This window comes from Spathaspora passalidarum, assembly GCF_000223485.1.
Source record: "Spathaspora passalidarum NRRL Y-27907 unplaced genomic scaffold SPAPAscaffold_2, whole genome shotgun sequence".
NCBI classification, from domain to species: domain Eukaryota; kingdom Fungi; phylum Ascomycota; class Pichiomycetes; order Serinales; family Debaryomycetaceae; genus Spathaspora; species Spathaspora passalidarum.
In genome coordinates this window covers 1,713,200-1,737,211 of record NW_006767426.1, presented here as the reverse complement: position 1 = coordinate 1,737,211, position 24,012 = coordinate 1,713,200, and the positions used below count along the sequence as shown (strand labels likewise).

At 38.3% G+C, this 24,012-nt stretch overlaps 11 protein-coding genes across 11 annotated transcripts; 4 read left to right on the top strand and 7 right to left on the bottom strand. All coding sequences in view use genetic code 12, as the record gives it.

Annotated features, from left to right (window-relative positions):
* Positions 1 to 18: 18 nt before the first annotated feature.
* SHP1 (protein phosphatase regulator) lies at positions 19 to 1,307 on the bottom strand (the record flags this gene model as incomplete). The annotated part of the gene is made up of 2 exons (XM_007373987.1): positions 19 to 1,035; positions 1,096 to 1,307. The coding sequence occupies 2 exons, from the start codon at positions 1,263 to 1,265 to the stop codon at positions 90 to 92; spliced, it is 1,116 nt and encodes a 371-aa protein (XP_007374049.1).
* Positions 1,308 to 1,614: 307 nt separating this feature from the next.
* On the bottom strand, positions 1,615 to 2,990 carry XYL2.2 (NAD(P)-dependent alcohol dehydrogenase; the record flags this gene model as incomplete). The annotated part of the gene is made up of 1 exon (XM_007373986.1): positions 1,615 to 2,990. The coding sequence occupies one exon, from the start codon at positions 2,745 to 2,747 to the stop codon at positions 1,659 to 1,661; it is 1,089 nt and encodes a 362-aa protein (XP_007374048.1).
* Positions 2,991 to 3,439: 449 nt separating this feature from the next.
* MET6 (5-methyltetrahydropteroyltriglutamate-homocysteine S-methyltransferase) lies at positions 3,440 to 6,048 on the bottom strand (the record flags this gene model as incomplete). The annotated part of the gene is made up of 1 exon (XM_007373985.1): positions 3,440 to 6,048. One exon carries the CDS (start codon positions 6,012 to 6,014, stop codon positions 3,711 to 3,713), a length of 2,304 nt encoding a protein of 767 aa, XP_007374047.1.
* Positions 6,049 to 7,422: 1,374 nt separating this feature from the next.
* URA5 (orotate phosphoribosyltransferase) lies at positions 7,423 to 8,085 on the top strand (the record flags this gene model as incomplete). The annotated part of the gene is made up of 1 exon (XM_007373984.1): positions 7,423 to 8,085. One exon carries the CDS (start codon positions 7,423 to 7,425, stop codon positions 8,083 to 8,085), a length of 663 nt encoding a protein of 220 aa, XP_007374046.1.
* Positions 8,086 to 8,128: 43 nt separating this feature from the next.
* Positions 8,129 to 8,956, bottom strand: SEC65 (RNA-binding signal recognition particle subunit; the record flags this gene model as incomplete). Its single annotated transcript, XM_007373983.1, has 1 exon — positions 8,129 to 8,956. One exon carries the CDS (start codon positions 8,954 to 8,956, stop codon positions 8,129 to 8,131), a length of 828 nt encoding a protein of 275 aa, XP_007374045.1.
* A 200-nt stretch (positions 8,957 to 9,156) lies between these two features.
* CDC4 (SCF ubiquitin ligase complex subunit) lies at positions 9,157 to 12,924 on the bottom strand (the record flags this gene model as incomplete). The annotated part of the gene is made up of 2 exons (XM_007373981.1): positions 9,157 to 12,527; positions 12,663 to 12,924. 2 exons carry the CDS (start codon positions 12,922 to 12,924, stop codon positions 10,522 to 10,524), a joined length of 2,268 nt encoding a protein of 755 aa, XP_007374043.1.
* Positions 9,163 to 11,602, top strand: SPAPADRAFT_59885 (uncharacterized protein; the record flags this gene model as incomplete). The annotated part of the gene is made up of 1 exon (XM_007373982.1): positions 9,163 to 11,602. The coding sequence occupies one exon, from the start codon at positions 9,182 to 9,184 to the stop codon at positions 10,517 to 10,519; it is 1,338 nt and encodes a 445-aa protein (XP_007374044.1).
* Positions 12,925 to 13,349: 425 nt separating the features above from the next.
* On the bottom strand, positions 13,350 to 15,533 carry CDC60 (leucine--tRNA ligase; the record flags this gene model as incomplete). Its single annotated transcript, XM_007373980.1, has 1 exon — positions 13,350 to 15,533. The coding sequence occupies one exon, from the start codon at positions 15,519 to 15,521 to the stop codon at positions 13,428 to 13,430; it is 2,094 nt and encodes a 697-aa protein (XP_007374042.1).
* Positions 15,534 to 16,733: 1,200 nt separating this feature from the next.
* Positions 16,734 to 19,572, bottom strand: SPAPADRAFT_65593 (U6 snRNP complex subunit; the record flags this gene model as incomplete). Its single annotated transcript, XM_007373979.1, has 1 exon — positions 16,734 to 19,572. The coding sequence occupies one exon, from the start codon at positions 19,570 to 19,572 to the stop codon at positions 16,846 to 16,848; it is 2,727 nt and encodes a 908-aa protein (XP_007374041.1).
* Positions 19,573 to 19,689: 117 nt separating this feature from the next.
* On the top strand, positions 19,690 to 20,413 carry SPAPADRAFT_65592 (uncharacterized protein; the record flags this gene model as incomplete). Its single annotated transcript, XM_007373978.1, has 1 exon — positions 19,690 to 20,413. One exon carries the CDS (start codon positions 19,721 to 19,723, stop codon positions 20,411 to 20,413), a length of 693 nt encoding a protein of 230 aa, XP_007374040.1.
* SPAPADRAFT_149358 (uncharacterized protein) lies at positions 20,392 to 23,751 on the top strand (the record flags this gene model as incomplete). Its single annotated transcript, XM_007373977.1, has 2 exons — positions 20,392 to 21,495; positions 21,574 to 23,751. The coding sequence occupies 2 exons, from the start codon at positions 20,516 to 20,518 to the stop codon at positions 23,552 to 23,554; spliced, it is 2,961 nt and encodes a 986-aa protein (XP_007374039.1).
* Positions 23,752 to 24,012: the final 261 nt, after the last annotated feature.

The window sequence follows — 24,012 nt, the reverse complement described above, 5'->3', positions numbered from 1 at the left end:
ATATATTTTTTTTTATTTCACTTTTTAATTTGATGTTCATTGTCGCGACATATTCAAGCTATTTACGACACTATTAACTTATACACTCGTTAGATCTTCCATCTTTGCACAATAACAGCATTCTTCAACTTAGCATCAGCTACAGTTATATCGCTAGTATCCTCAATTGGCTTGACAGGGAAGGCATGGCTCAAATTGAACTCCTTTGATGGATCATTATACTCATGGTTTCTAACAAAGTCATACACTTTAGTTACAGCATCGCTTGAATTAAACTTATGGGCTGTTTTCTTACCATTGGCAAATCTAATCTGAACTAATGAATCACCTTCGCCTTGTGGTTCAGATGGAGCAGAGCTGACAACTTCCTTCTGAGGACTAGAGCTCTCCGTTACTATTGGTTCACCCGGTACAGGTGACCCTAATCTTTGTCCCTTTCCGAAATAACCAGCAGCTTTTCTACTTAAGCTAGGAGGTTTCCATTCTTCGTCAGTCTTTTTAAATACCGAGACATCGACATCTTGACCAAACTCAACATCCAAAATAGACATTGGAACTCTACCTTGATTCAATTCTTGTAAAATACTAGCATTTCTTGGATCATCATATCTATGTAACTCACCAGTTTCACCCACGGTAAACCCTTGTTTCCAAAAGGTGATTTCTCGATTGACTTTAGTAGGTCTGAATATATTAGCATTTGGATCAGCAATTTCTTGACTTGGCTCATTGCCATCACCTAATTTGAACCCACGACCAGAGAATTTAGGCTGTTGAGGTTCATCACCAGCACTTGGACGGTCATCTGGTTGATTTGTTTGTTCTTTTGCTCTTTGGAAAATTTGATCAATAATCAGCTGGTCATTCTGAGAGTTTCCGCCTTTCCTTCTATCCTTATTAGGGTTTTCAACTTGTAATCCAGATTTCTCACCTCCAGTAAAGTAGTTCATATCCTTTTCGTCCGCCGAGTCATCCCCACCGTCATCATTCAAATCTCTTAAAGTACGAAGTCGACCAGAACCACTAGCATTATCACTACAAAAACAAGTTAGTAATTGATATCTCAAAGCTAAGTCACAATTTCTATATACATACGCATTCTGGAATTGGTTAGATGTAGGTGTGGAGGCACTGTTGCCATCATTAGCATAATAATCCTCCACGGCTTCCATCAAGTCATTGTTGTTTCTCAGTAAATACTGTTCAGCCAAATATTTTGAAGAATTGGTGATTGACACGAACTCGCTAATCAATTGGTCAGACATTGTCCTTGTTTGCTCTGTCAGTTGGTTCGTTGTGGTTGATATGGACAAGAACTATTTTGGTGGCGGAAAAGGATTTCTGACTTTTTCGGAATCAGACGACATTTTTTGGAATCAGCGCGACACTTCGTCTCATGTCGTGTAATGTACATTGCATGCTTGGCATAACCAATTGTGGTAGACTGAATATCGTTGGTGTTTAGAGTCGTGAATATCTTTGAATGTAAATGGGTGACTCTTTGTAAGCCTCCTTTACTTTTCATTACTGGTGGTATATGGCCAAAGTCGCTTCCACGTGCTACCAATCAAGGCTGCAAATATCAGCATTACATTCGGCTCATGTTTCAAGTTTACTCTGACACAATAGCTTGAACATGTATTAACTCTAAATAATATCTACTCTGGTCCATCAATTAAACACTTGACAGCACCACACCCAGATCTGACCAAATCATAGGCCTTAATGGCATCATCAAACTTAAATCTATGAGTAATCAACCGTTCAAAATCAATAGGAGCCTTATCCTTACCATTCTTGTAATTGGCATCAAATATATTAACTGCATCTTGATAATCACCAAATCCATATCTAAATGACCCATACAAGGTTAATTCCTTCATGGCAAATTGCGTGATTGGGAACTTGACTGGTGCAGCTGCATTCCCAACTTGAATAAATGTTCCACCTGGAGCACAAATATTAACACCCATGCCTACACATGGATCAGCACCAGTACATTCCAAAACTACGTTTGGCTGACCACCAAAGTGTTTAATCAAGTCATTGTAATCACCATCGGTTTTGGAGTTAAAAGTATGCGTAACCACACCGATATCTTTAGCCATTTGCAACTTGTTATCAAACACGTCGATGATGATAACTTTTGCAGCTCCAAATGTCTTGGCAGTAGCAGCAGTAAGGAGTCCAACTGGACCAGCTCCGAAGACAGCAACTGTATCTCCAAATTTAACCTTACCTATCTTACATGCATGGACACCAACAGATAATGGCTCAACCATCGCACCCAATTCAAGCGATACATGATCAGGTAATTTCACCAAGAAATCTTCAGGAGATTTGAAATATTTACACAAAGTTCCTGGTGGATTAGGTTCATCTTTTGTACTAGGGGTAGCAGCGAATCGCATGTGAGGACATAAATTATACCTCCCACTCTTGTACGCATCTGAGAATCTTGAAGGCACACCAGGTTCAATGGCAACGTTATCACCCACACGGAGGTATTTCACTCCAGGACCGACTTCAGTAACAACACCAGCAGATTCATGACCTAATACCATTGGTTTGGTAAGGATGTAGTTTCCGATTTTACCATGCTGGTAGAAATGAATGTCGGAACCGCAGATCCCAGTTTTCTTGACTTGGACAATCACATCGGTGGGTTCGGTGATTGTTGGGGCTTCTTGATTTTCAAAGACGATTTCGTCAATTTTCTTAAGCACTAAAGAGGGATTAGCAACCATTTTTGGAGTAATAGCTAAGGAAAGAATAAAATTCAAGCTAGAAAGGAATCCAAGTTACCCCCTTATATACCCCCCGAAAGTGACCCCATTACTCGAGAAAAGCGGAGAAGGGCACCAAGGCACAACTCAAATATTTAGAAAGGAATCCATTGTTGTAAAGTAAACAACCCGTGAATTGATTTACAATTAATGCGTGGTGGAGGTATTCGGTGGAAGGTGGAGGTTGGGTGGAGGGCAGAATATGGGGAAAGAGTGGGAGGGGGGGGGAAATGGGAAATCATCCGGCAAGATCAAACAATTATTTTTTTTTTTTTGAAATACTCTATAACAATATGAACCGGGTCATTTCTATGCCGAAAAGAATGTTTTAATTCGTATTGATTGTATTGTTTAGTATATATTCATTGAAAAACGCTAAGATTTTCGGAAATACTTTTTGAAAGAACAATAGTGATGAATGCGATTGCAAAAACAATCGTTAAGGCGGAAGCAAATGATGCATAACGTGGTGATACACAATGACATTTGTCACCAAAGCTTATATAAAGTACAACATACCTAATAATATCCACATACATATATAGATATTACGGTCAATTTGTTTTCTTTCATGAAACTTTGACTATAACTATTCAAACATGGATTATGACTTGCACACAGCTACTCTTATATACTACAATTAACTTTTAAATATCAATATAATATTTAAATTATATATATATATAAACCGATGTTGAAATCCCAAAACATAATAAACAAATACAAAAAGGTTAAATACAAAAAAGTTTTCATTTCCCCATATCAATATCATCACAAAAGTAAAAGGAATAATAAAAATTGGTAAATTAGTAATAAAATTACATTAATGTTGAATAAATGTAATCAAAAAAGATCTTCAGATACAGCATCAACAAATAGAATTGAATAATGCAAAACATCTTTTCTAGACTAAGCTAAAAAAGATTAGTACTTGGCACGGAATTCCTTAGCAGCTTCAACCATGTTGGTCAAAGATTCTCTGACTTCGGTCCAACCTCTAGTCTTTAAACCACAATCTGGGTTGACCCAGAATTTGTTGGCTGGGTAAACCTTCAAGATTTCTTCAATTCTAGAAACAAATTCTTGCTTGGATGGAATTCTTGGAGAGTGGATATCGAATAAACCTAAACCAATGTGGTTTGGATATTCGGCAAATTCTTGAATGTAGTTAGGGTCATCCTTCTTGGAGAATTCAATAGAGACAACATCAGCATCAAGAGCCTTGATATGGTTTGGATCCAAATCAGAGTAACAGAAATGGGAGTGGATTTGAGTGGAGTTTTCGACACCAGAAGTAGCAACTCTGAAAGATTGAGCAGCCCAGTTCAAGTAGTCGGATCTTTCCTTACCAGCTCTCAATGGTAAACCTTCTCTGATAGCTGGTTCATCAACTTGGATAACAGTGATACCGGCAGCTTCTAAGTCTTGAACTTCATCACGTAAAGCTAAACCTAATTGTAAAGCTTGAACCTTACCAGAGACATCATCTCTTGGGAAAGACCATCTTAAGATAGTGACTGGACCAGTCAACATACCCTTCATTGGAGACTTGGTTAAAGATTGGGCGTAAACAGATTCCTTAACAGTCATGGCCTTTGGTCTAGAGACATCACCAACAATAATAGGTGGTCTAACATATCTGGAACCATAAGATTGAACCCAACCGTTGGTGGTGAAGGCAAAACCATCTAATTGTTCACCAAAGTATTGAACCATATCGTTTCTTTCTGGTTCACCGTGGACCAAGACATCCAAACCAATTTCTTCTTGGAATCTGATAACGGTTTCCATTTCCTTGTTAATGAAAGCTTCGTATTCTTCAGCAGTAATTTGACCCTTGGCAAACTTGTTTCTGTTGATTCTGATATCCTTGGTTTGTGGGAAAGAACCAATGGTGGTGGTTGGGAACAATGGCAAGTTGTACTTGGTCTTTTGTTCAGCTAATCTTTCTGGGAAAGCAGCCTTTCTGGTGGATAAAGCTTCGTTAATGGTGGTTAATCTTTCTTGAACCTTTGGATTGTTAGTGATGGAAGATTCAGATCTAGCCTTGATAGAAGCAGCGTTAGCAGCAAAAGCAGCAGAAACATCGTCACCGGAAACCTTCTTGGCAATAGCAACAACTTCAGCCAACTTTTGGGTGGCAAAGGAGAACCAATCCTTGATAACTGGGTCCAACTTGGATTCAGATTCTAAGTCGACTGGAGTGTGTAACAAGGAAGAAGAAGTGGCAGTGACAACACGGTCAGCGCCCAACTTGGCAATAGCCTTTTCGACAAAAGCAGCAGCCTTGGCAAAGTCAGTCTTCCAAATGTTTCTACCGTCAACAATACCGACAGATAAGGTTTGCTTTTCACCAACAATGGCAACAACTTCATCAAATTGTTCAGCAGCTCTGACGAAATCGAAATGGTAACCAGCAACTGGCAAGTTAGCAATGGCCTTCAAGTTTGGTCTGACATCACCGAAGTAGGTGGTCAAAACTAATTCTGGCAAGTCATCACCAACTAAAGCTTCGTAAGCAGCTTGGTACTTAGCTTGAACTTCTTCTGGTAAATCCAAAACCAAGACTGGTTCATCAATTTGAACTTGGTTAGCACCGGCAGCCTTTAATTGAGCCAATAATTGCTTGTAAACTGGCAAAACCTTTTCCAATAAAGAAATTGGTTCCAAGTCTAAAGAGTCCTTGTCAGCCTTACCCAAGTAAAGGTAGGAGATTGGACCTAAAACAACTGGTCTAGTTTCAACACCTAAAGCCTTAGCTTCTAAATATTCATCAACTGGCTTAACACCGGCAGCAGTGTTCAACTTGAATTCAGTAGAGTGGGAGAAAGTTGGTCTGACGTAATGGTAGTTAGAGTCAAACCATTTAACCATTTCCAAAGCGGTAACATCAACAGCTTGGGTGGTTTCAGTGGCCTTTCTTTGTAAACCTCTACCCATAGCGAATAAAACGTCAATTGGGGCCAAGTCATACTTGGTGTAACGTTCTGGGATAGCATTGAATAAAAGAGATAAATCCAAAACTTGATCGTAGTAGGAGAAATCGTTAGAAGCAATGATATCGACACCAGCTTCCTTTTGCAACTTCCAGTTGTGGGCTCTTAATTCCTTACCCTTTGCTAACAATTCTTCAACAGTAGCTTTACCTTGCCAGTAAGCTTCGGTAATTTTCTTTAATTCTCTTTGACCACCGATACGTGGGAAACCTAAGACGGATGATTGAACCATGGTTTATTATATATAATTGAGTTATAATAAGCTGAAGAAAAGAAAGAGAAAAGAGAAAAGAAAAAGAAGGAAAAAAATTCAAAAATTGAAACGTTGGAAATTTCAATTGACTTTTATAGTTCAAAAAGTTGATGATTGGCGAAGTAATTGGAGGAGGGTGAAAAATTTTGGGATCTCACCGTGGCCAGAATTAATATTATACGAAACGAACCAAAAAAAAAAAAAAAAATAAAAAAAACAAAGTGAAAATTTAGCACAAAACGTTGACCACAGAGCGGGCACTTGGTTATCAAGCGTGGGTGGAACTAACACAAAGAATGAGCGAATTGATATTGGCCAAACCAAAAGGACAAGTTAATCAATAAGATATTGAATAAATCGAAGTCAACGCGTGTCTACTGTGGTTGCTATAACTAACAATTGACTAATTCTGTGGTGGAGTCAATAAGGGCCGCCATTCCTTTTTGATTTACATGTAAATCTCAAACTTACGTGATTTTGCAGTTTACGTTAAAGAGTCATTTGAAATTCACATGGCACTTTAAACTCAACAAAAAGTGAAAAACTTTTTCCTAACCAATTATGAAATGTCACGTGTTGACTCCGGTAAAGTTTTTTGTAACTCCTTTGTTTTCTATACGATATGAACGACACAATATGTCCGTTAACGGTATGAGTGGGCTTGGATACAGTTAAGCTTTATTAGCTAGTAAATTGGTATTTTTCTTGACTTGGCTCTAGATGAGATGGTCTAATTTTATTTAACTTGCGATGATCTGCAGGTAAGCTTATTTCTAGATTTTGACAAATGGTTCGTTTTTTAGCATTTTTGCCTGGTGCTTACGACTTTGAAGGGTTCATCTCCACAATTTCTTAAGTCATACAAGGATTAATTACAAATACGGCAGGATGAGCAAATTTTGAAAAAAATTTCGGCGAAAAGTTGCAAAAAGACAAATCTTAGTGAAATCAAATGGACTAGCACCATAACATTAATCACCTCTAAGATTACATAAAGAAGCACACAATCAGTCAACTCGAGTCCGATGCCACGCTAATGGGAAAATTTTCCTATTATTAGCAGCTGGACTGAACTATAGAACATTAAGCACGATACATGGAAAATCAACAGCCAGTTAATCTTGTCAATTTCTTTTACACGATCAATTGATGTTATCAATTGAAGAGATGGTCAGTTCTACTCCCATGATATATCTCATCCTACAAACATGTCATAGTTGGTATATCTGATCTTGATGGACCCTGCGAGATCAGATCCTCTTGCTAGTTCTAGCCAAAAAAAAACTCTTTTGATCCTCACACGACCTCTTCTCTAGTTAGCCAAATTTTATTTCAAATTGCAAGGGTGAGGCTTGCACATCATCACGAAGAACTCTAAGACCACGCAATGTCATACAAATCAACCTTTTTAGAAACTGCTCTTGAATCCGAAGCATTGAAATTCGGTAGTTTTACCTTGAAATCCGGACGTCAATCCCCATATTTCTTCAACTTGGGACATTTCAACACTGGTAAATTATTATCTAATTTAGCCACATCTTATGCCCAAGCCATTATCGCTTCTGGTTTACAATTCGACATCCTTTTCGGCCCAGCTTACAAAGGTATCCCATTAGCTGCGATTACTGTTGCCAAGTTAGCCGAATTAGACCCTGAAAATTACGGAAGCATAGGATATGCTTTCAACCGTAAGGAAAAGAAGGATCATGGTGAAGGTGGTTCCATTGTTGGTTGTGCTTTGAAAGACAAGAAGATCTTGATTATCGATGACGTTATCACTGCTGGTACTGCCATCAACGAAGCCTTTGAAATCATTGGTAATGAAAAGGGTCATGTTGTTGGATGTATCATTGCCTTGGACAGACAAGAATTGCCTACTGATACTGCTACAATTTCTGCTACTCAGTCTGTTTCTGAAAGATACGGAATCCCAGTTCTTTCCATCGTCAGTTTGGCTGAAGTTATTGACATTTTATCTGGTAAAATCAGCGACTCTGATTTAGCCTCTATTCAAGAATATAGAAACAAGTACGGTTCTAAAAAGAACTAGACGTTATTAGCATTTTATAATATACACACAAATTATATATTTCTTATCCCCTTATCTTCATAACCTTTTTCTTTGGTTGTTTTGGAGCAATTGGCTTAGGAGCAGCAGGAACATCAGGTTCAGCATCGTATATGGCTTTGGTCATTGGATGTTTCAAAGTATAGCTGGAATGCACAGGAACAATAGTGTTCATCTTGAAGCCCTTGACTACTGGTATTTCCTCTGGCTTGAATCCACCGGTTTGGAATTCTTGCGGAAGGGCAATTCCACCACTGATAACACTGTCTAAAGTGGTAGGATGCTCGGCCAAATAGTCAGCAATCTTGTTGAACAATTCTCGTTTAGTTTTAAATCTAGAATCAACAATTTTGCCTCCATGTAACACATCTTTTAACAATACCCTTACTCTCCCTGGGTTACCAAAATCTTGAGGATGAGATTTTTCCAATTCCAAAAGAACAGGTAAATTCAAAGAACGACATGCATCAGATATAGTCTTTGCAAGCGGATTTTCCACAGCACGATCAATACTGACTCGTCTACCTTGTTTGTGAGATCGATTAATATCAAAGTAACATGGATATATGATTTGGAATTTCAGTAATTGCTCACGTTCTTCTTGACTGAAAGAATTTGGATCAACAATATTCTTTTGGTCAACAGCTTGACGTGGTTGAGATTGTTGTGTTGGAATTGGTGGGAATAATGGTGGTTCATTAGCGTGTGCGTCTTGAGAACGAACGATTGAAGGTTCTGGTCGCTTTGGAGCAATAGGTGTCTTTAAACTTGGATCGAACTCAGCAATGCCCATGTCCATATTATCGATGTCATCGTCATCGATTTCTTCTAATATTGGTCTTCGTGATGACATTGTGTCTGCATATATGTGTGTTCCTGGTTGTCTCGTTGGTTTTACCGTCACATTTTGAAAATTGAAGAACGGCAATTAAAAAAAAATTCTCCACAAGAATCGATCACGTGGACTCAAAGCACATGACTCGGCGATCACAAAAATTTTGCGGAATTTGACTTCCTTTTTTTTCACAATTGGATTGCTACGTTTTTACAGCCACAACTAAGCAAGACTTCGTCAAAGATGGACCCTATATTCAGTCTAGATGAGGTGTCCCATAATACATCACAAGTGCTAGAAGATTGTCTCGATATATTTCAATCACCAGCCCATGAATCATATAATCACAAGAATACAGTCTATTTAGGTAATACGTCATTTAACCAGCATCCAGACATTCAATATTTCCAAAAAGTCAAGCAAAAGAATCATTTCACGTATCACAAGTCCAAGGTACAGCTGCAAAAGAGTATCGAAAAGATTCAGTCGAAGCTGACCGTGTTTGACCCTTACGATTTGAATATGTTACTCGGAAGGCTACGCAGTTTCAATAGTTTGAACTGGCAAGTTCCAAATAGTCCCCAGTTGAATGAACTTAAATGTGCGAGAAACGGATGGAAATGTGCTTCATTCGCAAGGAATATTAAAAATCATTTGATATGTACAAACTGCCACCAACAACTAATCTTGCGATTCAGTAATAACAACATATCCAACGATACATCTCCATTTGACATTGACTTCTTAAGTGGCAAGGAGTATGATGATGAATTGAATAGTAAATTGATTGAAAAGTACATGGTTCAGATTGAAACCACAGGACATTCTACGGAATGCAGCTGGAGGAATTTTGAAACTCCCTTGGATGGAGTGTACTACCCTCGACATTACCTTAGCGCTACAAACACCTTTCTTATTACCCAATACCTCAAAAATTTAAAGAGCTTAGTCGATAATTCCTTAATTTTACAAGAACATTATGATCAAATATTCAAATCTTCGTCATTACAATCGCCCGAGTTTATTAACATATCCAACCAATGGCTACTAGCAAGATATTACAAACTTGACAAGGAAAATGTCAGCGCGTGCCTCCAACATATTCCAGTATGGTTCTACGAAATAGCAGCACAAGGGTGGAGTTTGAATGCGCAGAGATATGCTAATGACGTGATTTTAGTCATGAGTTGTGGCATGTGTAATCTGAGAGTGTTTTTAAATACGGTCACACCAGCCCTGAACTTGAACACTTTACAAGCATTGACCCCAGTTAAATATCCTCTTCATCACGAACCACATGATGAACTCACAGAATTCGACCAACCTTTGGGTCCTCAGTTTGATCCCGTCCATGATCACAAACCATTCTGTTCCCATGTGCACGATCCTCACTTGCATGACTACTTCTTTAGCTTGATACTTGGATCGATTAACAATATCGGCATCAATGGAGAATACATCAATAATGACCTGACGATAATAGACAGACCCACAACGACAAAGAGGAAAAAGAGCTTTACAATGAATGACGGACTCGAACGTCTAAATAAATTGCGTAAATTATATTTAATAGAAGATTAGTGCTATTTAGGTGGTTCACTGAAATCTAAAATTTCAATAAACGTTTCCCCTTCTTCTTCTTCGTTAAATCTTTGTACAGCAGCAACACATCTCTTGTAATCAATTCTAACCTGCCAAATGCCGCCAGTCACATCGGCCAATAAATCACGAGCAAAACAACCACGCTTAACGTCCCACAATTTAAGCATCTTCTCACTACCACTAACGACACGAAGCCCATCATGCTCAAAACATGTGATTGCTGCCCCATGTCCCTTTAATTTACTCAGGATTTCCCCCGTGGCAGGATCCCAGATCCGTAATGTCGCATCAGCAGCAGCCGACACCAAGACACCGTCAACAAGCGATAAAAGACCAACCAACGACGAATGCCCTTCAAGGGTCTTGATTAGTTTCCCTGTCTCAAAGTTCCACATGTTAATGGTAGAATCCATGGATCCCGAGAAACATGTCTTGGCATGGAAATCCATAGCAGTGGAATAGACTCGGTCTTGATGTCCGGTTAAAATATGTTTACAATTGCCATTATCCAATAAATCCCACACTCGTACCGTGGAATCATATGATCCCGAAATTATAATGTTCCCAAACCCCGATATGGATCGTACTGATTGTGTATGTCCGGATAGCACGGCAATCAAATATGGATTATCAATTTCACTGCTATCAAAGGTATTACCGGTTCTGGCATTTTCATCAGCGACAACCGTGTCATCATCAACATCATCACCATCATCACAAAGGGGTAATTTCCACACATGGATATTATGATCACGCGATCCAGTGACTAAGAGGGGGAATTGGGGAAAGATTAAATCATTGCCATTGGCATCTTTACCCACCACAGTAGGATGAATGATATCCAAACATCTAATGGTGGAGGTATGACCTCGGAAAACATGGGTACATATTCCTGTCTTCATATTCCATACCCGGACAGTTCTATCGGTAGACCCAGTGACCAAAGTATTACCAGTATACTTTAAAGCCCACACACCACCTTCGTGTCCTTCCAATACCCTCATTAATTTCCCGGTCTTGGTACTATATATTAAAATACACTTGTCATCAACACCAGTAACGATTTTTTCATCGTCATGTTGTAAACAAGTAACCACTTTATTTCCATGACCAGTGACACTGATACGTTTAGGTTCATAATTTGGATCCATCCATCGATTGACAATTATGCTTCTCTTTTTGTATAATGCTTGAGCAGGATTCACATTGGGTAATCGGCACCACTGTTCTAGTAATTGTTGCGGATCATGCAATTCTTGTTTGATTATTTCCGGATCGGTTATTAACTTGTCCTTCATGAGTAAATTAATCCAAAGATCGGGGTTATTTATCTTGTCATACCATGATTTACACACAAGGGAAAGCGTAAGTAATGTTTGATAATCCAAGTATTTCAATATCTTCATGGTTATCTCCACAGGTAAGTTGGTTAAAAGATCTCTCTTCAACGAGTTGTGAATTAATCCGTTAAAAGTACTCAAGGAAGCACGATTAACATTTTGCAACAATCTGAAAATGAAATGATTTTGGTTGCGTTCGTTAAAGTATCCAAACAAGTTGGTCATTAAATCCATTAATTCACCTTGGGTGGTGGGTATAGTTGTCAACAGTCGCTCTATTGATTCAAAGCTCAATTTTGATGCATGAGACTGTTCCAGGTCAATAGGAGATGCACTTGGGGATGGAAGGGGCAACTGTTGGATCGGATCATCTTCGTCAGACACAGGTGTATGTGTGGGAGAATTTATAGCATTTGGGGTTCTAGGTCGACGGACTGGTTGTTGATGTGGATCTGGTATAGTGGGTGCACACGCGGGAGTAGTAGCTGTAGCGAGAGCGCTGTTTGACGTGGACAGACGGTTAGAAAACGGCAGCAGGGGTTGAACACAGCCTGGAGAATCTATTTGAAACGACATCATTTTATTTGAATTCATATTCTCATTCACAGTGAGTGCAGTCAATCTTCTCTTTGGAGGATGAGCTGTACCTTGCCTGGCAGCAGCAGCAGCAGCAGCAGCGGCAGCACTGGCAAACATAGTAACATCACCGCCAACACCACCGCCAACGCCAACGCCAACGCCAACGCCAACAGCACCGCCACCAACTCCTCCTCCTCCTCCACCAGAGACTGTTCCAACACTATCACTGTCGGAAAGTATGATGTCTTCACATGGAACCATTTCGTTGTCGTCATCGGTGCCACCGACTTCCCCTACATTCCTCTTTCTTCTCTCTCTAGACAGGTTGGCTTGTAGGGATAGCTTCTGGTATTCTTTATGCAACCAAACATCGGAAAGCTTACCGTTGGGATTTGTAAGCTTGTAGTCGTACTTGGCTTCATAGTCACGTAAGGGGAACGTGAAGTTGTTGTTGTTATTGTTCATGGTAAGCGAAAAAGTCTAAACACAAGTTCTTGCTTTTGTTCTTGGTATGCTTGGTGATTTCAGGGGGTATTAAGATTATGTACTGAACTTGGGTTTAGGTTGACTTAGTAGAACTTGACTTGATATAGTTGTATTATCGCGTTTTGTATGGTGGTATAAGTATATAGTTGTAAAAGATATATGAAATTAACTCTCCTGTCGGTTATTTGGGTTTCACCTGAAAGGCACAAGCAGGAAAGAGAAAAAAAAATTTCATTTCCAATGCAACCCCCTCTGCACATGGTAGCACAGCCAGCTTTTTTTATTGACGCAAAAAAAACAAAAATGAAACCCCGTAACCGGTAGCGCACAATAACTGCAAAAAAGAATACGAAAGTACTTTAGACGAACACCTTCTACAATGTGAAACAGTTTACTTGTTCGCTAGACGACTTATCAATATATCTTATTAAATTTCAAATTTCACGTTTCAAAATTCTATTTATAATACGTACAGAACAACACTAAATATTGGTGATCATAATACCCGGCTCACCAGGGACAGCAGAGTCAACAATCTTACCAGTAATGGTAATTTCAACTTCTTCTCCACTAAGAATGTTAACTCCAGTCTTGGCACCATTGTCAAAGGCAATGAGGTCAACTTCAGCAACTTGGATCGAGTATGGCGCCTTCTTAATGTTATTGATAACAGCCTTAAGAACATCAACCTCGTTGAAAGTCAACTTACGGTTAAACACAGTAGCTGGATCTTCCTTGGTTAATCTTTGCTTGATAAGAGTAATAAAAGGCATAGCTCTCTTCATATCCTTACCAACCTTGGTAGCAATAACCTTCTTGTCGTCCAAAGTTTGTTGTTCAAATAACTCCTTAACAAGATCAATGTACTTGTCTTGCCATTCGGGGAATGTATTGGAGATAAACAACGTCAACTTACCAGGCTTGGTGACATCAACATCCGATGGCTTACCACCCTTCTTCTTCTTCAACACATTGGCTTCAGATTCACGAATAGATCTGGAAACATCCTTGACATATTGCAAGGCATCAATCACAGCCTTGTCAACTGGCTTAGACGCTCTTGGGAATGAAGCAGTTTGTACACTTCCAGAGTTACCCAAAACTTCCTTGTAGATGTATTCAGCAAAATGTGGAGCAATTGGTGCTAACATCAATGCTTGGGTTTCAATATACTTCAAAACCAAGTCGTGGTGCATACCAATAGTAGAAGAAACTGAATCTCTATAATAATCTCTAGCAGTTTGGAAATCAAACAACCCAGTCTTTAAAGCAGCCTTGTAGTTGGTTAAACTGTATTGCTTGTAAGTAGCTTCAACCAATTGGTTCATTTCATGTTCAAATGCTTGATCGAAGAAGTTGTCTTGAGCGCCAGTTCTCAATTTGTCCTTGTTGGCAACAGCTTCTTCACACCATTCTTTCAAAGTAGTCAATCTTAAAATGGCAGCGTTAGCATTGGATTCGTCAAAGTTGGCGTCTTCGACAGTATCACCAGCATCAGCCATGGCAATTCTGGAAGCATCAGCACCAAACTTTTCGACAATTTGTTCCAAGGTCATGAAATTACCAGTGGACTTGGACATCTTGGCATTGTTTAACATTAAGTGCCCATTGGCTCTAACACCACGAGGCCAGAACTTCTTAGGGAACAATGCAACGTGGGTGTAGATAAAGAAGGTCAAATGGTTTGGAATCAAATCCTTACCAGAAATTCTAACATCTAATGGATAGAAGTATTCAAACTCTCTTCTCATGGCCTTTAATTGGTCCTTTGGAATGTCAGTGTCAACATCATCACGACGAGTAAAGATGTAATCAAACACTTCATCCGTTAATTGTTCTGGCTTAATGTCAAACTTACCTTGAACCTTACCATAGTAGTCAGAATGTAAGAATCTAGAAATAGTATAATATGCCATGTAAACTGTAGAGTCAGACAAGGATTCAACCAAGAATTCATGATCCCATGGTAACTTGGTACCTAAACCAAACTTTCTAACAACAGCCCAGTTCTTCATCCAGGCCAAGACACCTTCAAACCCGTGTCTGGTTTCCTTACAGAAAGTTTCCATATCCTTGAGACATTCCAAAGCTTGTCCCATCCAAACATCTTCACCGTAATCGATATACCATTGATCTTCCAAGGAAACAACACAATCATCTCCAGATCTAGACATAACTGGTCCTTCTGGTTCATTATAAACAAAGGCTTCACCAGAAGCAATTAAATCAGCCTTAACCTTTGGCTTGGCAGCTTCAACCTTTTCACCGGCATATTTACCAATGATCATGGTACCGTTATAGAAACCTTCCTTGTAGGCCAATTCCTTAGCTTGGGCTAATTGAACAGCATCCTTTGGAGATTGAATCTTTAACTCGTTAACCAAGAATTCAGCACACTTGTCACCATACTTTTCAGTTTGAACAATTGGAACAATATCAGTCTTGACCCAGTCTTTTTCAATCTTGTAATACTCTGGCTTGTTGGCTAAATCTCTAGTAGTAACGAAATCATCTGGGGAATCGGATGGAACACAAGTGACAACACCGGTACCCTTGGTAGCTAAGACAGTTTCCATAGGCAAGACTCTCAATTCCTTGAGAACAGCTAATGGTGCATCAATATGAGAACCAACCAAATCGCTACCGTTAATAGTAACCAATGGTTCATAGTAACCTCTCTTTGGAGTCAAGTTTTGGAAAGACATGTTCTTGAAAGCACGCTTAGTAGTAATGAAATATTCATCATTACCAGCATCAAAGACACCATAGTCAATCTTTGGAGAAACAAAACAACAGGATTGACCATACATGGTTTCTGGTCTTAAAGTAGCAGCAACCAAGTAAATCTTCTTACCTTCAAAGGAGAAGTTCTCCTTGGTAAAAGTTTCCTTAGCAGCTGGGGCAAAATCAGTAACGTGAATCTTAATACCGGTGTATTCTTGTGGCCCAACACCTTCACCAGTTTGTCTATCGTGATCCAAACAAGCTTGACCATCCTTTTCGGAATAAATGGTGTATCTTTCACCAAACTTGATCTTACCACAATCTCTTAATCTGTTGATTTGCCATCTAACAAAGGCATCATAGTATGGATTGGCATCGGTGGTAACCATGGATCTTCTCCAATCGACTCTAGCCCCGAATTTAGTGACATCACTTTGACATAATGGTGGGAAATATTCAAGCCAGTGGTCAGTTTCAGCAAATTTGGCCACGTCTTCCTTTGAAATACCCAATTGTAACATGATTTCGAATTGGAACTTACCTCTACCTTGCTTAGCAGCAGCCTTGGACTTCTTGGAGGTGAACTTGGTAACATCTTCTCTTGCAGCCTTTGGCTTTTGTTCAGCTGGTTCTTCTTCTTCGTCGTCAGCTGGAGCACCGGCAAAGTCAGCACCGAACAATTCAATTTCTCTCTTGATTTTATCGGCAGCAGCCTTGATTGGCATACCGGTACAGTGGAACCCAAGTGGGAACAAGGCACGCTTACCATTCATACGTTCGAACCCGGTGGCGAATTCAACCTTGGACAAAGTGAAAGCGTGACCGGCATGCAAGACACCGTTCATGTAAGGATAAGCCATGGTTCCAAAGTATTTAGGAAACTTCTCTTGGACTTCTTCAACATCTTCAATTGGGACTTCTTCAATGGTGGGGGCATCAACTTCAAATACTTTATCGTCAGCCCAGATCTTTTGATACTTCTTTTCAATCTCGATCAACGTATCTCTACGCACCGTATTTTCTAACTTGATAGGAGCGCTCATTGTCAAGTTCTACTGATCTAGCAGGGGGGAAATCACTGATTTTATTACTAGTGACTAAATAAAAAAAATTTTTCACTCGAAAAAGCAACACCAGAGTTGCATGTGGTGCGGCTCAGGCCCGGTCCCACCAGCCTCAATTCTTCTTGCGCCGTTTAACGGAAGCAGGAATCATTATCCGAGTCAGCTTGACCGACTGGACAGGAGTAGGGGCTGTGGCAGGGGCTGTAGCAGGGGCTGTAGCAGCTATAGCAGTGCTCATCTCAGTTATAGTAGCTTCAGTTTGTCCCAATATGATCTTGTCACCTGACATAGATACCGTACCAGCCGTTGTTGGTGACGCAAATTCTACAAGTGCGCTAGCCGAGTCAGGAAGCACCATCAGTTTCTCAACTGCACCAAACTTTTCAAAATATGCTTTTATATCATAGGGTTTCAAAGTAGTATCAACATTGATCAACCCTATAGTGCTAAGCTTATTGAAATCTTTAACTGTCACCTCTTTCTGATGATGATGTCTTGGTCTTTCGACATGTAGCTTTCTTCCACTGATTTCGGTCTCATTCAATTCAAGTGCCCGGTCAACACTTTCAATACCTTCAAATACAATAATTGCAACCCCTTCATTGGAATATTTCTTATTCTTTCTCGGAATAACAATCAGGTCGATTTCACCACATTTAACAAATATGTCTTTAATCTGATCCTCGCCAAGTTCAAAAGACAAGTTAGATACTCGAATCTTCCGTTCAGATATTGGACTACTTCTTTGTTTCCTTTCTTGGGGCCGGGAAATCATAACCTGTAGCTTAAAATCAGTATTGAATTGATCGTCATGAAGCATTTCTCCATTATAGAGAACAATTGCTCGTTTAGCGTCATCTGGGTTAACATATTGGACATAGCAAAATCTTTTTGTTTTATTTGGATTGTTCTGATGGGGGAACCGAATGGATACAATAGGACCAACTGTTGAAAATTTATCTTGAATTTGTGATTGTGTGTACGTAGATGGGAAGTTGTTGACATATAATGTTGAATTACCAAGTTTGGTCACTGTGATTTCATGATCGTTGATCCGTTTATGGTCTTTAGTCAAGGCAGATAGCACCGATTGGTCAGTAGTAAACTCGATTAAGGCACTGTTTTCAAGTACTGAGATTTCTCTAATTTCGCCACAATCTTGAAACATGGCAATCAAATCTTCTTTGCTAACATTGTCAATATTTGTAACTTTGACTGTAAATTCTTCTCTTGAACGTACTGGTTCCTGTGTTTCAGAAAGTTTTCTCTTTTGTCCCGACTTTTTCTTTTTCTCAGCCTTTTCAACTTTTGCAACTTCATCCGCCTTCTTAGTTTCGAATTGTTCCACTTTGTTCATCAAGTTGAACTTCAATGCAGCATTACATTCAAGTACAGCATCTCTATAAGAGCTAATATCCCCATTTGCTTGTTCGAAAATTAACCATTCTTCAATAATCTTTTCGGGAGCATCCATGGCAGCGGCAAACAAAAGCGCGTTTTGGAACGTCTGACGAAGAGTTTCCTGTGATTCGGAATTGACAGTCAAGTAATTTATCATATATAACCAAACATCAGCCTGTTCGTTAAATCTATCCACCATCAAATCGACAATCTTTGATGCTTCTTCTAAATCACCCAATTTTTGGAAAATGGAACACGCCAATTTCTCAACCGAATGAAGCATGTCATTATTGTAATCAATGGCAAACTCAACATATTTCAAGGCATCAACGTAAAGGTTTTCATTGTCCTTGGCGTTAAATCTGTATTGAATTATTGCCAGAGCTAATAATTTCCATTCAGAATAATCTGATTTAGTCATTAAATCAAGATTATCTATTCGTTCTTTAGTTTCATTAAACAAGGTCTCGCCATCATCAAACTCTATACAATTTCGAATTAACTCAGCATATGGTCGACAAGACTCGGCAAAAGTTCTCACAAATTTCTTTAAAAGCAGTTCAAGTAGGTTCATTTCATCATGCGCATATAATTGATAAATCACTGTCATCCATACTGGTTGCCATTCAGGTGACCAGGAATATTCTGCCAGTATGGCTCGGTTGAAAATAGCAATCATTGATCGTGATTCGTATTTTGCCACATTCTCGATATAGTCAATGTACACTTGAGGATTTGAGGGATCTGACTTGATTTTAATTTCGTAGTGTTCATAATAGTGTTGGTTTCTTTTAGTATCAGAGTAAATTTTATTTGCATTTGTCATTTGCTGATCATAATGTTCGGCGTCATGCTTGCTAATTAACGAAGAAAACTCACTAAATGAATCATCCAATTGGGCATGAGATTGTCCCAATCTCAGCAAATGTAATTGCACCAAATGATCCCAATGGTCTTGATTCTTGGTCTTGAGGTATCTGTCATAGAAATACAGTAACATTATGTTCCAAATTTCGTGACAATTTTCAAAATCATGAAAGCAATCCTTCATGGCACGTTGTAATATCAATCTATAGTCATCATCATCAATAATTTCCATCTTAATCAAAGTTTCACACTGGTCAAGATATCGTTTCCAAGTAGGTACATCAGGATAATCCAACAAGATTAATTCGAAATATTCCACCTGTAAGCTTGCACGCTGTAAATCATCGTCAATTTTGAGCAAGATTTCATACCAGTTAAGTAATTCCTTTTGCTTCAATCGGAAATATGTAAGTTTCTGTTTGTAAACATCATGAAGCTTTGTTGGATTAGATGATACCTGGAGCAAATCTAGAAGATTATCGTAGTTTTCTGCAACATATGGATTCTCATCAATAAATGCTTCACATTCTGTAATTTTGGACTCAATTGTCACTTCAACCGAGTCACTCATTCTGAAGTAATGTGTTGTATATGGTTAATGGTTATCTCGCTAAAACAAGGTAGAAAATAAACAGACAGAATAAAAGAAAAAAAAAACCTAAATCATCTCCTGCTAAATTTTTTTTACAACCACTAGATAAACAGAGAACACCACACACATGAACGCCAGTGTATATTTGCAGTCCTTTGGATGGAAGGAAGGAGAAGCGTTGCAAAAGGGAGGACTCAAGAAACCAATATTGGTCAAGCATAAAAAGGATACTAAAGGGTTGGGCCATGATTATAATAGGGATGGGGATGTATGGTGGGAGCGATTATTTGATGGGCAGTTAAAAAATTTAGATGTCAATAAGGATAACAACGGATCTGTTCTGTTTGAACAGAATGCTGACAATGTTATAGGGACAGTTAAAAGATCAATGTCTCCGTTATATAGGATGTTCGTCAAGGGTGAAGGATTGGCTGGAACTGTGGGAAAGACCGATTTCACCGCTAAGCAGATGGAAGTAACTTCTAGTCAAGCATTAAGGGAAATGGAAATACTTATAGAAAAGGCAAGTGGTGATAAAGGCAGCAAGGAAGAAAAGAAGGAGAAGAAGGAGAAGAAGGATAAGAAGGATAAAAAAGTGGCAGCCAAAAAGAAAAGCAAAGACAAGGAAAAGCTGAAGGAGAAGAAACAGAAAAAAGACAAGAAGGAAAAGAAGGAAAAGAAGGACAAGAAAGAGAAGAAAGACAAAAAGGAAAAGGAAAAGAGAGAGAAAAAGAAGAGTATAGAAACCAAATCAAAGAAACGAAGTAGAGACAGCGAAGATAATTCAAACAGCATTAAGAAGCGAAAATCAAAAATATGAATTCGTAAATAATAGACAACTTTTAATATATAAACAACAACCCCTATTTAATCTCCTGTAAACAAACAAATACCTCATTTACCACAGGACAATTAGAGGCAAATGTCGTTCCTAAGTGTGAAAATTGGCACCATCATAATCCTCTGGTATATAATGTCCTATAAAGTGTCCTTTGGTGTATTCATATTGGGATCACTAACTGCCATAACTTCAATTGGTTACTTGATCCTCACATTCAAACCAAGACGACGACTCACACAAGCCCCCTCAAAACACAACAGATTCAAATTTACGTTACCCGAACAATGGCAAATCGAACTTAAATCATTTGAAACTGACAAACAGGAATTACACAAACCAACTACTGATTCACTAATAATATCAACCGTATTAGACGAATTAATCCAATTGATAATCAAAGAATTCATACAATCATGGTATAAAGAAATCACACAATCATCCTTAGTTACTGACTCGATAGCTATTGAAATCAAACAAGTTATACGCAACATAATTGACCGTTTGGAGAAAATCGACTTTACCAAATTACTAGTATCACGAATATTACCAATAATTCAAGACCATTTCCAAGCATCATCACAGGCTGAAAATTATGTCAAAGCTAAAGGAAACTTTTCAAAATTTGATTCTCGTGATTTCCAATTGGCAGTTGCACAACAATACAAAAGAGGAAAGCTTCATCGAGCAGTTACAGTTGCGCTGGCACAACCATTAGATATTAACCAAAAGAAATACTTACGTGGAAAAATCGGTGCTTGTCTTCCTTTTATCTTGTCTGATAATGAAAGGGATAATGAAGTTGGGGTATCATTAGTCACTGAAATCATAGCATGCACAGTATTATCAAATATAGTCAATTTAGTAACCGAAGCAGATTTCTACAATGTTATAATTGTTAAATTAATTGGGGATAATTTAAGACGTCGTGATCAAGTTAAACAATTAAGAGCTGCGTTGGAAGAACACACACAGTTGAAACGACCATTAAAAGAGGTGCCAAATTTTGATGTTGATATAGACAGTTTGTCTACCTCCATAGAAACAACCACCGATATCACCAGGTTAGCAGATATTGAACACTCCATAAGCAAAATTCCTGATTCTAACTCAAGGCTTGAATTAACTGGATTATTGAATAGTAAGAAACAACAGCTTACACTTTCCAACTTAAAAGGTTCTATAACACTTCGAGATATTTTAAGCAATCCATCTAAGTTGATCATATTCAGAGAATTCTTAACTAAGAAAGTAAAAGAAAGTTTTGTTGACTTCTGGTCCTCTGTTGAAGCAATAAAATCTCCTTTGGAAGAGGAAACCACACTTTTGTTGGAGTATACCGATATCAATGATATCCATGATATTTATAGCAGATACATTGAACCAGGTATTATTAGAGCTAACAATAAAGAGATATTTGTTGATTTGTTTAATCTGAAAGAGGAAGACAAACTTAATCTTTACCACGAGGCTAGAACTTATTTATTGCAGCTACAACAAGAAGTATATTCCATTATCGACAATGAATATTTACCGCTATTTAAAGAATCTGAGTTTTTCGAAAATTTGATAACAGGGAATAATGAATCATCCCAACCAGTACCAGTTAATCCTGAAATTGTTCATGCTGTTGAAAGTGCATTCTCCCAAATTATGAGCAAGCAAGAAATTCAAGATGAACAAATGATGTCAAAGAAGGAATTATTTGAATCATCATCTAGTCTATTTGATGAGGAAGATGACGATGATAACCAATCTAACCGGAAGTTATTTGACAGTGACGAAGAATCAGATAGCGATTCATTAAACTTTGATTCCGATACCCCGGCCCCATCACTTACTGACCTGGAATTGCAATTGGCCGCACCTGGTAATTTAAACCTAGCTGAAGAAATCAGGAAACTCAACGATGAATCTGACAATTTACACCGACAAATGGCTGTTTTGGAACCATTAATCATTAAGGCTGAATTGACCAATAATCTCAGTGAATTGAAAGTCTTACAACGATCCAAACAAGCATTAATTCGAGAGATTAATTTTAAAGAACTACAAAAACAACAATATATTGTTCAAGAAAATGATAATAGTTTATATGGGAAATCACGCGTGTGCATCCAGTCATATATCAGTAGTAATGAAAACAACAAAGAATTTACACTTTATATTATTGAAGTCCAGAAATACTCCAATGATGATCCAAATATCACTACTGCAGGATGGGTAGTTGCCAGACGATTCAGTCAATTTTATCGATTACACGAATACTTGAAGTTGAAGTATCCATCAGTGGCCCATATCAAATTTCCTAAACGTTCAATGCTAAAATTTCAACATCAACAATTGATTGAAATCAGACAAAAGGCATTAGAAAGATATTTACAGGAATTAATTAAAATCCCCGAGATTTGTTCAAACAAAGCATTCAGATCTTTCTTATCATCGGAGAATTTTAGCTTACATAAGAATCAACCATTTGGAGATGCTGAATTTCTTGCTAATAAATGGTATCGAGGAATATATGACAAGTTTATGCCAATATCTGGTAGTCATGATATACCTAACAATCCAATCGAAGCTGAATCACAAATAGTAGAAAATATCAGAGATATGGAAAAAGAATTGAAACAGTTTGACGAAGGAACAAATACAAAAACTACTGTGTTTGTCAAGCCAATATGTGATTTGTTAATCACGGTATTTAGACTTTCGAATTCAAAAAGTTGGCTAAGGGGAAGAGCATTGGTTGTTATATTGCAACAATTATTTGGGACAACTATTGAAAAGAAAGTGTACCAAACTGAAGCACAATTTAAAACAGAGCAAAATTTGCTTGAACTTGTTCTTTTATTAAAGAACACTATATTCCCCAATGGTAAATTCAAGGACCCTCCAGTGCTTCGAACTCTTTATCAGCAATCAAATACAAGACAAGAAGCAAAGGGACTATGGCTGGTATTTATGTATGAAACATGTTCTACGATATTTGGTACTTCAAATACTACATTTGCTTCTAATGCTTTATTCCGAATGATTCAAAATGATTATTTGAATAAGCATTTGGTGTTTGAAATATTTGATGAGTTGTTCAATGAGATATTTCCCGAGGTGGCTAATAGTTGAAGTCTCACCCCCTCTAACTTTCAAGTAAGGGTTCAAGTTTAAGCGCTGTTGCATGAAATGGGAAATTTACGACTGCGAGGGTTTAGGACATCTCAAACGAATACACTTATGGGCCCAATAAATCATTGTGTAGCGTGCATGATAAACATAACTAGAATTTAGTGAAGTAATATACACACTAAATTTTTGTAACAAAATTCAGAAGAGTCCCGACAATAAACTCAATAACAAGATTTGGTTGTTGTTGGTCTGTCTCCTCGGGGAGGGGGAGTTCTATTTGCTATAATCTAAGCAAGTTTACTCTCATCTTCATAGCTATTTAAACGGTCGTACGAATGTTATCAGAAAAATGCCGTTTGGATAAACCCGATTCGCACCCTATAAAATTGTCTACGTGACCGGTGATAAGCCACTTATTTTTTTGCGTTCGCCTATTTTTTTCTGGCTGTGCTTTGTCC